The sequence below is a fragment of the Ictalurus punctatus genome, chromosome 4, assembly GCF_001660625.3.
Source record: "Ictalurus punctatus breed USDA103 chromosome 4, Coco_2.0, whole genome shotgun sequence".
NCBI classification, from domain to species: Eukaryota; Metazoa; Chordata; class Actinopteri; order Siluriformes; family Ictaluridae; genus Ictalurus; species Ictalurus punctatus.
The window spans coordinates 10,190,122-10,202,088 of record NC_071284.1 but is presented as its reverse complement, the minus strand read 5'-3'; the positions used below and the strand labels follow the sequence as shown (position 1 = coordinate 10,202,088).

The 11,967-nt window shown below is 39.6% G+C and overlaps 1 protein-coding gene across 1 annotated transcript; it reads left to right on the top strand.

The window, feature by feature from the left end:
* Nucleotides 1-1,442: 1,442 nt before the first annotated feature.
* Nucleotides 1,443-11,552, top strand: mapk12a (mitogen-activated protein kinase 12a). The gene is made up of 12 exons (XM_047154878.2): nucleotides 1,443-1,738; nucleotides 2,281-2,410; nucleotides 2,510-2,568; nucleotides 2,795-2,906; nucleotides 2,991-3,020; nucleotides 3,107-3,154; nucleotides 3,261-3,375; nucleotides 7,233-7,304; nucleotides 7,489-7,568; nucleotides 7,677-7,755; nucleotides 8,028-8,201; nucleotides 10,962-11,552. Exons 1-12 carry the CDS (start codon nucleotides 1,620-1,622, stop codon nucleotides 11,033-11,035), a joined length of 1,092 nt encoding a protein of 363 aa, XP_047010834.1. The 5' UTR covers nucleotides 1,443-1,619; the 3' UTR covers nucleotides 11,036-11,552.
* Nucleotides 11,553-11,967: the final 415 nt, after the last annotated feature.

Sequence of the window (11,967 nt, the reverse complement as noted above, 5' to 3'; positions counted from 1 at the left end):
GAGCATGGTCAATGTGTTAGTATTTTTGTGTGTTGTTGTAGTGTTGCTCTTTGTAAATTAACAGCAGCAACATGCATCTATGCCATATTAGAGCATATAAGAACATTTCCTGTTTGAAACCTATTTTGTTATTAGTTCACAATATTTGTTTCCTCAGTTCATGAAACTCCTATAATGATTTAAGTTTTAAGTATCTTTTGTTACAAGAAAGGAATACTGTTTCAGATGGTGACTTGATTGAGGACTATAACATTTGAACATGACTTTCACTGTGTGGTACAAGCAGAAAGGAATGTGTGCCTTAGGGTCTGCATGTATAAACCTGTTACCAAAACCCTGATTAAGCACAACATACAAAGCTAAACAAGGAGAAGGTGCTTTAAGCAGATACAGAGAGATACTTCTTACTCTTTTTTTTTTTTTTTAAACTAATTAAAAGGGGGTTTCCAATGGCAGGGGTTTATATAATTTAATAATGATTCTCCAGATATAAAAATACTAGTAGTAAAAATTAACAAACTTTAATGGGTGCTAGCAAAAAACATACATTTCTTCATGTCAATAATTCAGTTTACACACAGAAAAATATATATATTTTTGTACAGATCAGTATTGCACTGATTGCAGTATAAAATGAGTAACTTTGGATTCCTAGCTTTTTATAAAAGGGTGTTACTTGAAACCCTCTCTAACAGGGGAAGCCCCCTGAAAAAAAGGCTTCTAAACTGTACCTTTCTTTGTCACTGGGGTTGTACCCTCAAGTGTACACCTTTTGTACATTTAGTAGGTGTCTTTTTCTTAGAAATGTGTATATGTACCTTTGAAGCTTTACTTTAAAACTAATTATGGTCCATTTATGCATCTTAAATCACTCAAAAAGTACACTATATCCATGTTTCCAGGTGAAAGGAACTAAAGGTGCCTTGAGGGTACCACCAAGTGACAAAGAGAAAATAATTATTTAAATTTTTATTTACATAGAACCTTTAAGGATTTCCTCCAGAGGGACAAACCAAATAAGCAGCAAGGGTGACGTATTTAACCTAGACTGTTCATTTCTATGTCAATAACATTAAAAACATATCTCAGAAAGAAGGTTAAAAAAAAATAATAATAATAAAGGTATAGTACATATCTGTTACAGAGGAACGTGCATTTTAGTGGTCCTTTAGTTCCGATTATGTACTTTCAATTATTTTTTAAAAGTCTCTAGATGAAATGTACATACTACAGGTATAACACACGCACTCTTAATGGCACCACGCCAGCGTGGGTAGATGCCATTTTAACGGTCTATTTCTGTGGCTATAAACAGGATTCTTATATTAAACAGCCTGTTAAATACTACGCAACTATACTACAGTACTAAATAGTACAGTGACGTATGTGTAGTGTACAAGTTACACACATGCTTTTTAGTACGCTAGTATGGATGGTGGCTGTGTGTGGGCGTGGCTAAGTACCTGCTCACGGCGCAGCCGCGGCGCTTCGTTTCCCAGGTATTTTCAGTCATAGGTGTGTCGAAGAAACTGGTACTCACTGTGACTGTATGTGAAACAAAAACTTTGTGGTTTTTTTGTTTGTTTGTTTGTTAGTTAAAACATTTTTTTCAGCAAACGATGACTCAACGCTCGAGACCTGGTTATTTTCGTCAGGAAGTGAATAAAACCATTTGGGAAGTACCTGAAAGATACAGAGAGTTAAGACCGGTTGGGACAGGCGCTTATGGTACAGTATGGTGAGTGGGATTCACCTTCTATACTCCATGCGCCATTTTATTGCGTTTCATCCCCGTGTTTGAAGGATTGTACGTTTTTTGAACTGTTGAAGAACCCGGTCGCTTTGCTAACTTGGCTAACATACTTTTTTATGGTATGTTATAAAGTCAGTCCTCATTTCCTGTTTCGATAGTGTGCAAGTAGCTGATGAGACGCGCACAGCAAACCCTCCATGCCTGTCATGGCCTGTGTGAAATACCAGTGAAATTACCACCCAGGCCATTATTTAACCTGTTGTTGAACCTCCTTTGTGTTTTAAATATCACACACACACACACACACACACACACACACACACAATTGTAATTCCGTCCTTCTCGCTGACAAACTAAGTGACTTGTTTGGGTTTCCACAGAGATCATGTGAATAACAGAATTTTTAACAGTTCTGTACAGTGTTTTATTTTCCCCCTCCAAGAATGTATGCAAACCTTTAATTAAATTAATAATAATAATAATAATAATAATAATAATAATAATAATAATAAATGTTATGTCCTTAGCTCTGCTCAGGACCGCAGAACAGGGACAAAGGTTGCCATCAAGAAACTCCTCCGGCCTTTTCAGTCAGAACTTTTTGCCAAGAGGGCTTACCGGGAACTCCGACTTCTCAAACACATGAAGCACGAAAATGTGAGGAACCCAAATGTTTGTTATGTACAGTGTGCTTTCTTTGTGTGTTTTTGCCTTTATATGAACTCACTTCATCTCTTTTGCTTTATTTGGCTCTAGGTTATTGGACTACTGAACGTTTTCACCGCAGACCTGTCACTGGACCGATTCCAAGACTTGTAAGCTTAGTATTTAATCATTCTGCAATTAATTTCTTTTCTTTTTCTTTTTTTTGATCTGATGTTTGACCAAGTATGGATGGTGTCCTTGCTGCTTGTCTCTTAGCTGTTTGGAATTCATCTTGTTTTGAGCTTGAGTTCTCAGTAACGCATCCAAGCATTTGATTTTAGAGATACGACTTCAGTAAATACCAAAATTATTTGTCGCTTTCTCTCTCACACACAGTTACCTGGTGATGCCCTTTATGGGTACTGATCTTGGGAAACTAATGAAAACAGAGAGGCTTTCAGAAGACAGAGTTCAGTACCTTGTCTACCAGATACTGAGAGGACTAAAGGTGTGTGTCGTATATATTTACCCTCTCACTTATACCCACACACACACTCACTTACTCATGTATAGTATCTCCTCTTGTTCACAGTATATCCATGCTGCTGGTATCATTCACAGGGTAAGCTGCATGTATTTCCATATACTTCTACACACCAGTGAATTAATAATGCATTGTTGATCATTGCTTATAGTTGTAACTTGCAGGACCTCAAGCCAGGTAATCTAGCCATCAATGAAGAATGTGAACTCAAGGTAACACAGCATACGGTATCATATGCGATTCCTGCCTGATGATCTGGGTTACTGCAGGTGGTGATGCTCCTTATGTTTCTATATATATATATATTTTGTACGCTAGATCCTTGATTTTGGTTTGGCCCGTCAGGCTGATAGTGAGATGACGGGCTATGTGGTGACTCGCTGGTACAGAGCCCCTGAAGTCATCCTCAGCTGGATGCACTACACACAGACTGGTGAGTCATATATTTGTACAGCTATAATGTTTTTCTATGGCAGGCCTTTTATATTGACCAGATGACCTTAAGTACTGAGATCACAGGCTTGCAGTCTGGATATGAATCATACAGACCTTATGTTGAATCTGGATGGCATTGCGGAATTTTGATGGCATTTCAGCTAACTAAATTTACCTCCTTAAAAAGGTACGTTTTAGTCAGTGTTGTAGCTTTAACAAGTGAATATATATGCAGTATAAATCATTTAGGAGGTGCTACTTTTGTTTATGGTTTATGCTTTGAGCAGCCATGTTGATTTGACGTCACTTGCTGAACTCAGGGTTCAAAAGACCATCCTGAGTTGATGAGTAGGAATTCTCTTGAAATCAGTTTTCTTTGTTGTTTATTTGTAGTATTATTCAACTTTCCAACACTAGAGCAAGACAGGAAAAAGTAGTCCAAGCTACTTGGCCTTTTCCCTGGGGCGTAGTTTATAGCGGGGTGGAGTGATATCCCCCCCAATAAACATAGTTTAATAGTTTATCGGTTGACAGATGGTCCAGTTCTGTTTTAGATTGCTCTGTTGTTGGGTAGCTGAACTTTCGGAGGTGACGTGAAGCTTCGACAGAATTGACGCATCCAGTGTAAACATCCTCAAATCTATGCTAGGCGACTCCTCCCACACCTTACTTAGTTTCCACCTTTTTTCTACTTGTCATCTTTATTGGATATGCTTTTCACTTGTCATCCTTACATCACTGTGAAAAAGTATTTGCCCCTGATATCTTCTATTTTTGTGTATATCTCATACCAAATAGTTTTAGATCTTCAGATGAAATACAACATAAAATAAAGGCAACCTGAGTAAACACAATACAGTTTGTATTTATTTCATTTTTTTCACTGAAGCAAAAAAAAAAAAATTATCCAACACCTGTCACCAATGTGAAAAACTAATTGCCCCATTAAACTTAAAATCTGCTTGTACCACTTTTAGCAGCAATAACTGCAACCGAATGCTCCTGATAACTGGAGATCAGTCCTTCATTTCTACTAGGACTTACTCCTGTGCTTTGGATAAGTGTCTTGCTGAATAATCCAGTCCTGCCTGAGTTTTAACTTACGGACTGTAGACCGGACATTCTCCTTTAGGATTTTCTGGTTGAGAGCAGAATTCATGTATCCCTCAATTATTGCCCAAGCCCTGAAGCAGCAAAGCATCCCCACACCATCACACTTCCACCACCATGCTTGACTGTAGGTATGATGTTCTTTTTGTGGAATTCTGTATTTGGTTTACGCCAGCTGTAATGGGACCCATGTCTTCCAAACAGTTCCACTTTCGGCTCATCAATCCACACAACATTCTCCCAAAAGGTTTGAGGATGTTCTTAATGTTCTTCTGGGTTAGTAGTGTTTTTCACCTCACCACTCTTCCATGGATGCCATTGTTACCCAGTGTCTTTCTGATAGTGGAGTCTTGAACAGTGACCTTTATTGATGCAAGAGAGGCCTGTAGTTCCTTTGATGTTGTCCTTGACTCTTTTGTGACTTCCTGGATGAGGTGTTGCTATGTTATTGGAGGAATTTTGGAAGGCCTGCCACTTCTGGGAAGGTTCAGTACTGTGCAGCATTTGGCGATAATGGCGCTCACTGTCGTCCTTTGGTGTCCCAGAGCCTTTGAAATAGCTTTGTAACCCTTCCCAGACTGATGTATTTCAGTCACCTTCTTCCTCATCATTACTGGAATTTCTTTAAAATTTGGCCTAGTGTGTTCTTGGGTAAAGTTCTACTTAAGTGTTGATTTGATTGAACAGGGCTTGCAGTAATTAGGCCTAGTTGCATCTAGTCCAGCTGAACCCCCTTATGAATGCAGTTTCATATATTTGGGGAATTAGTAACTATGGGGCAAATACATTTTCACTCAGGCCCAGTTGGTATTGGATAACTTTTTTTTTCTTCTTCAATAAATCACACCATCATTTAAAAACTGTATTTTGTGTTTACTCAGGTTGCCTTTTGTTTCTTAGATTTGTTTTAATTTCTGAAAAATTTAGTATGGGAGATATACAGAAACAGAAGAAATCAGGATAGGCAAAAACTTTTTCACAGCATTATCAGATTCAAGCTGATAGATAGAAAGACAGATAAACAGAGGTATTTTATATTTGGACACTGCAGATATAACAAAGCTGATTTTTATTTATTTCCTTATTTATCTATTATTTAATTAAATGGTTAATTAACTATGTTTGTAACACACAACAACTAAATTTCCTCTCATATTAAGTTGCTCTATCCCTGATCTGACAGATTATGCAGTTTTATTCATTCAGTTTCTTTCCACTTTACCTGGTGGAGTCACATCAAGTGACACAGGCAGCCACGACTTCTCTATCACAAGCCACAGTTTCTCCAGGGGGATCCCCTGCTCTTCCATAGTCTGCTGTGAGATATAATCTCTCCAGCAGTTGCTGCTTCAACCCCTGGTGCTCTGTACTGTTGGAAATGCCTGATATAGCTGTAGCTGGAGCTAACCAAAAGCAAGAGCTTTTACTGCGACCTTTCTGGCTGTCCTATACCTCTCAATTAAACCAGGCAAGCCGTTACATGGACTGCCTCCTCTTTCATCTTGATGGCTTTTCTCCATGTTGTTGACTGCCAGCTTGTCCTAGGGTTACCGCTATGACAGGAACTGACTCCCTTCTGACCACAGCTTCTTGTAGGTAAACATCCCAGCATGGCTGACAACACGGGGAAGCTGGTGCCTATGTGGAACTGTTGGCTTTCACACAACGGACATGGCGCAAACAACGGTTGTTTGCAAAATATGCAAAGGCAAGATTGGAGGAACCTGGAGAAAACACAGTAAACCTTTTTAACCTCTAGAAGGAACCACAAAGAGTATTACAAAAGCCAGATAGCATGGGGAATGCACTTGAGTATAACAGCATTGAAGCAACCAATAACAAATATATCTGGCACTACTTATGAGTGATGTCGAAGGACATCACTGTTGCCATGACATGAAGGATTTATCTCTAAATGAAGGAGTTAAATCAGGGGTGTCCAGTCTTATCCAAAAAGGGCCGGTGTGGGTGCAGGTTTTCATTCCAACCAAGCAGGAGCCACACCTGATTCCACCTGTTTAATCAGTTGATCTTGACTTTCAGAAGACACAGGTGTGGCTTCTGCTTGGTTGGAATGAAAACCTGCACCCACACCGGCCCTTTCCGGATAAGATTGGACACCCCTGATTTAAATGACTTTCTTGAGGTTATGTATACTTTTAGAGTTATATTTAAATCACGTTGCATTGGTTTGCAAAATAGTCTTAAAAACTATTTTGAAAAATAATCATGATTATAATGTGGATCATGATCCAGTCTGAAAAATTGTACAAAGCTAAAATGGACCTACCTTAAAGTACCTGCAATGCACCACACTCTCTCTGATCCACTAGCTCTGCTTGGTTGGACCCAACATCTCCCAGGGTACAAAGAATGCCTCTGTTCTGGCACCTAGGTGGTGGAATGAACTTTTCCTAGATGTTTGAACAGCTCAGTCACTGGCTGTCATCAACTGGCTTCATGAAGTACTTAAATTAGCACTTTCTTATTTAAAACAAAAAAACTCTTGTGTTCGTTGTTGTTTTTTCAAACCAGTCTAACCTCTCCAAATAGGTATTTTAGTCAGATCGTACTCTTAGTCCCTGACCTAGTGAACCAGTAGGAGGATGTATTTATTGATGGCGACTTCAAAGCACTTCTGTAAGTTGGTCTGGATAAGGGCGTCTACCAAATGATGGGAAGTCATAGAAGGCCGTACCTAAAACCATAACCATTTTTTGTTAAAGCATACCTCTCTCTTTTCAGTGGACATCTGGTCTGTTGGCTGTATCATGGCAGAGATGCTCATTGGAAAACCGCTGTTCAAAGGACATGATCGTATCCTACCCTTCTACAAATATAACACTGTCTGACTTCACTGCTGAATGCCTCTGGAGGGGCTTCATTAGACATATTACCAAAAGCTTATAGCTAGTGATACTTAAATTTTTTGGTTCTATGTGCCCTATTTCCTTGTCGCGTGAAATTTATTTATTTTTTACCCTTGACCGCATTGCATCAGACCTGGATCAATTGACTGAGATCATGAAAATCACAGGAACACCTACGCAAGAGTTCATCTCCAAACTGCAATCCCAAGATGTGAGATGCACTCACTATTTCACTCAGTAGCTCCATATAGGATCAGCATTTTATTCTTCACTTGAACATTTACAGAAAGATCCCTGAATGCCAATTACTTTATTCCAGGCTAAAAACTACATTCAGAAGATGCCCAAACTTAGGAAGAAAGATCTTCATATTTTGCTGCCGGACACCGACCCACAAGGTACAAGTATATTTTAATTGTAAAAAGCATTTATCTGTGGCAGCCTGGAAAACCCTGTCAGATGTTGCTGAGGCTGGATTCTGGCAAACAGGCAGAAAAGCCCATTTTGGTCAAAACCTGTTTATTTAATTTTTTGGCTATAACATATCTTGACCTCTCTACAAGAAATATATTTTGCCAAAACTCATAAATTAGTATACAGAGCTCTCTAAAGATTTTATTGTTGTTGCGAATGAACAAGACTTAGAAATATGTGATTATATGGTCTGCAGCAATTGCTGTGTTAGAGTCCATGCTGCTGCTGGACCCGGAAAGCAGAGTGACCGCAGCTCAAGGTATGGCTTTGCCCTACTTCTCTGAGTTTCGTGAGCCAGAGGAGGAGACTGAAGCTCTGCCATACGATCACTCACTGGACAATGCTGAGCAGTCACTGGAGCAATGGAAACGTAAGTGGTGGACTTGAATTTCATGCACTGTGAACCTTTTGTGAACAATGAAGCCAGGTACACATGTTATGATTTTTATAATCTTGTACAACTTGCACAGTTAAGCTTGTGATTTACACAGATCAGCCATAACATTAAACTAATGACAAGTGAAGTGAATTACACCTCTTGAGGGGTGGGATATATTAGGCAGCAAGTGAACAGTCAGTTCCTGAAGTTGATATGCTGGAAGCAGGAAAAATGGTCAAGTTAAGGATCTGAGTGACTTTAACAAGGGCCAAATTGTGATGGCTAGACGCCTGGGTCAGAGCATCTCCAAAACAGCAGGTCTTCTGGGGTTTTCCCGGTATGCAGTGGTTAGTACCTACCAAAAGTGGTCCAAGTAAGGACAACCAGTGAACCGGCAACAGGGTCATAGACACGCAAGGCTCATTGCTGCATATGGAGCGCGAAGACAAGCCTGTCTCGTCCGATCGACAGAAGAGCTAGTGTAGTACATATTGCTGAAAGGTTCATGCTGGCTATGATAGAAAGGTGTCGGCACACACAATGCATCACAGCTTGCTGCGTATGGGACTGCATAGCCACAGACCAGTCTAAGTGTCTGTACTGACTCCTGAAAGCACCTACAATCGGCACATGAGTATCAGAACTGGACCATGGAGTTATGGAAGAAGGTGTCCTGGTCTGATGAATCACATTTTCCTTTACATCATTTGGAAGGCCGTGTGCATGTACGTCGCTTACCTGGGGAAGAGATGGCACCTGGATGGATTATGGGAAGACAGCAAGCTGATGGAGGCAGTGTGATGCTCTGGGCAATGTTCTGCTGGGAAACCTTGGGTCCTGGCAATCATGTGGATGTTAATTTGACACGTACCACCTACTTAAACATTTTTCGCAGACCAAGTACACCCCTTCATGGCAACGGTATTCCCTAATGGCAGTGACTTCTTTCAGCAGGATAATGCGCCCTGCCACACTGCAAAAATTGTTCAGGAATGTTTTGAGGAACATGACCAAGAGTTCAAGGTGTTGACTCTGCCTCCAAATACCCCAGATCTCAATCCGATCTGTGAGATGTTCAGGACAAACAAATCCGATCCATGAGAGGCCCCTCCTTGCAAGTTACAGGATTTAAAGGATCTGCTACTAATGACTTGGTGCCAGATACCACAGCACACCTTCAGAGGTCTTGTGGAGTCCATGCCTTGGAGAGTCAGAGCTGACCTACACAGTATTAGGCAGGTGGTTTTAATGTTATGGCTGATTGGTGTATATACTCATACTGTGCAAAAATAATCGTTAAAACGTAGGTGCTTACACTGCACATGAAACATGACCCCTACAGAAGTTAAGTCTGTTGAAAATCCCCATTATTACAGAAAAGCTTTTTGTTTTCCTGTTAGCCTTGGTGGATCAGGTAGAGTGACACATACTGCATGCTGGTCACACTTGAAATACTTGTACACACTCAGCTCAGGTTATATGAACAGTGCTTTTCCCCTTGCAAAGTTTTTCCAGTTTCTACCTGTCACGGTAGCATTATGAATATCATAATGGCATGTAATACGTTGCAGGCATGTGTTTGCTGCTACAGCTCAATTGACCCAGCCTCCGTGCATTATGTACTGCGCTCTCTTTTCACCCTCGTGTTGACTTTTTTATTAATATTTTTTTTTGCTGCCATGTGCAGATCCATGAGATGTATCTTATCAGTGTATTTTGGAAAAGCAGTTGATGAGGCTGCTCACATTGCAAGACTGACCAACTTTAGATTGTTTTAAAAAAAATATACATCTTCTGATTATCCATCAGCACAATCTGAGATTATTTAATCTGAATTGGTAATTTATGTCCAAAGGCTACATGAATATTTACTTCTGGATATTTGAACATATTCAGAGGTGGGATATCCAGGTCCATTTTTGGGCCGCCCAGTTAGATTATGCAAATCACTTGCTTGTAGTTCATGCCTCCAAGGCTACCAGATTTCTCTTGAGGAAAAGTGTCCAAGACTGGGGTTTTCAGGAGCATCTGGACCACTGCCTGCTTAACTCTCACAAAACATCTGAATAGCTCTTAAGTCTATGGTTTGAAGATGGTTACTATTCAGTTATAGCTTCTTCATATGAAGTTCACCTACATTGGCGACCGTCAAATCTGGTGATAAAACAGGCTCAAATCGTAGTGTCTAAAAGCCAGTGGGACAGTTGATTAACTGGTTAGCAGAGATGGGCCGATTCCAGCAACAACAAAAAAAAGTTGGATGGGATATCAGGGAATACATGTCAGATATCGGATCCTGTTACCAAATAATTGGAAACAATTGGATTTGGAAAAGAAACTTATTTTTGAAATTGGAAATGTTTACATATAAAGTGACTTGACTAGTTTCCCTTTTGTTGAAATTGATTTTATTATATTTCTCCTGTAATGCAAGTGATTTTGTGTGAAAGCTTAATTGTAAATTGTTAAAAGAAGTTTTCAAAGCAAACAATATTGCATGGGTATCGGCTGATACTCAAGGTTTCAGTATCTTTATTGGAAAAGAAAAAGTGACCTCATAACGTCTCTACTCTTTAACATGTGTAGGAATCATGCCTTAGTTCATGGATTTTAAGCCTAATGAGCAATGTTCATCTAGTAGCTTTCAGTCTGACAGCCTGTGTTTAGTTATTATATATTGATACCCGATGAGTCATTCTTTCTCTTTTTCTGTCTTTCTGCCTCTCTCACCCACTCCCTCCTTCTGTCCAGGACTCACTTTTAGTGAGATTCTTACCTTCCAACCTCCGCCACTGGGTCCAGTGCAGAAAGAGACATCACTCTGAGCGGAACCTTTCCACATTGAACTCTTAAACATCTCAAGCCAAGTGTGCCATAGCTGTTCTCACGTGACCCATAGTATTGTGTGTGTGTGTGTGTGTGTGTGTGTGTGTGTGTGTGTGTGTGTGTGTCTGCGCGTGTGTGTGTGTGTGTGTGTATACAGTATGTGTATAGAAAATGATAAACTTTATGAACTGTACAACATATTTTGTGTTCCAGTAAGTGCTACTGTGCTGGTTGTCAAACATAAACGGTGCTATCCAGATGCCTTTATTAGGACACTGCACGACTTATTCATGAACACAAAGGCATAAATGCAGTCATTTCTTTGAGCAGCTGTTTGTCTAAAATTCTATAATCTGGCATGGTCCATGGACACATTTGAGCCCAATGACACATAGGACTATGCATGTTAACCCCCCCCAAAAAAAAAGTATTTCTGAAAATATATCTTCTATAGCGAATTGTCTGTAACCAAACTTCAGCTTTTTTGCAATAAAGACAAATTGGTTTATGTTTTCATTTTCTGTCCTTGTCATTAGTTTAGCAACAATGTAAATATGAACTTTTATTTACTTGAGGAACATAATTTCTGTACTTTTATGGTTTATTTTTCCTCGTAATAATAATTTTTTCGTGATTGTTGTGGCCAAAAATACTCGATTTTGCTGTGACTTTTTTCAAAATTTGCGACACAACTTGCGGAGTTTTATTTGTGGAAAACTACTTTTGCACAAAATTATTTTGCAGGGTCTTTCGCAATGATGTTCGTTTGTTTAGCTATACTCGTGTTCGGCACACGTGAATCGAAGAGTGCGTTGTGGTGATGTCACTTGACGTGTCTTGACCCAAATCTGTGAAAAATCTGAGACAATTTTGAAAAATCCTCAGAATATTGCAGAGTTTGTGTGATTTTTGCGTTTCGCAATCGTTGAAT

Excerpts from the sequence above, each read along its gene's own strand:
- mapk12a (XM_047154878.2), top strand. The coding sequence starts at position 1,620 with ATGACTCAACGCTCGAGACCTGGTTATTTTCGTCAGGAAGTGAATAAA. Across the intron at positions 2,907-2,990 it reads AGATACTGAGAGGACTAAAG|TATATCCATGCTGCTGGTAT; the intron begins GTGTGTGTCGTA and ends TCTTGTTCACAG. Across the intron at positions 3,021-3,106 it reads CTGCTGGTATCATTCACAGG|GACCTCAAGCCAGGTAATCT; the intron begins GTAAGCTGCATG and ends TGTAACTTGCAG.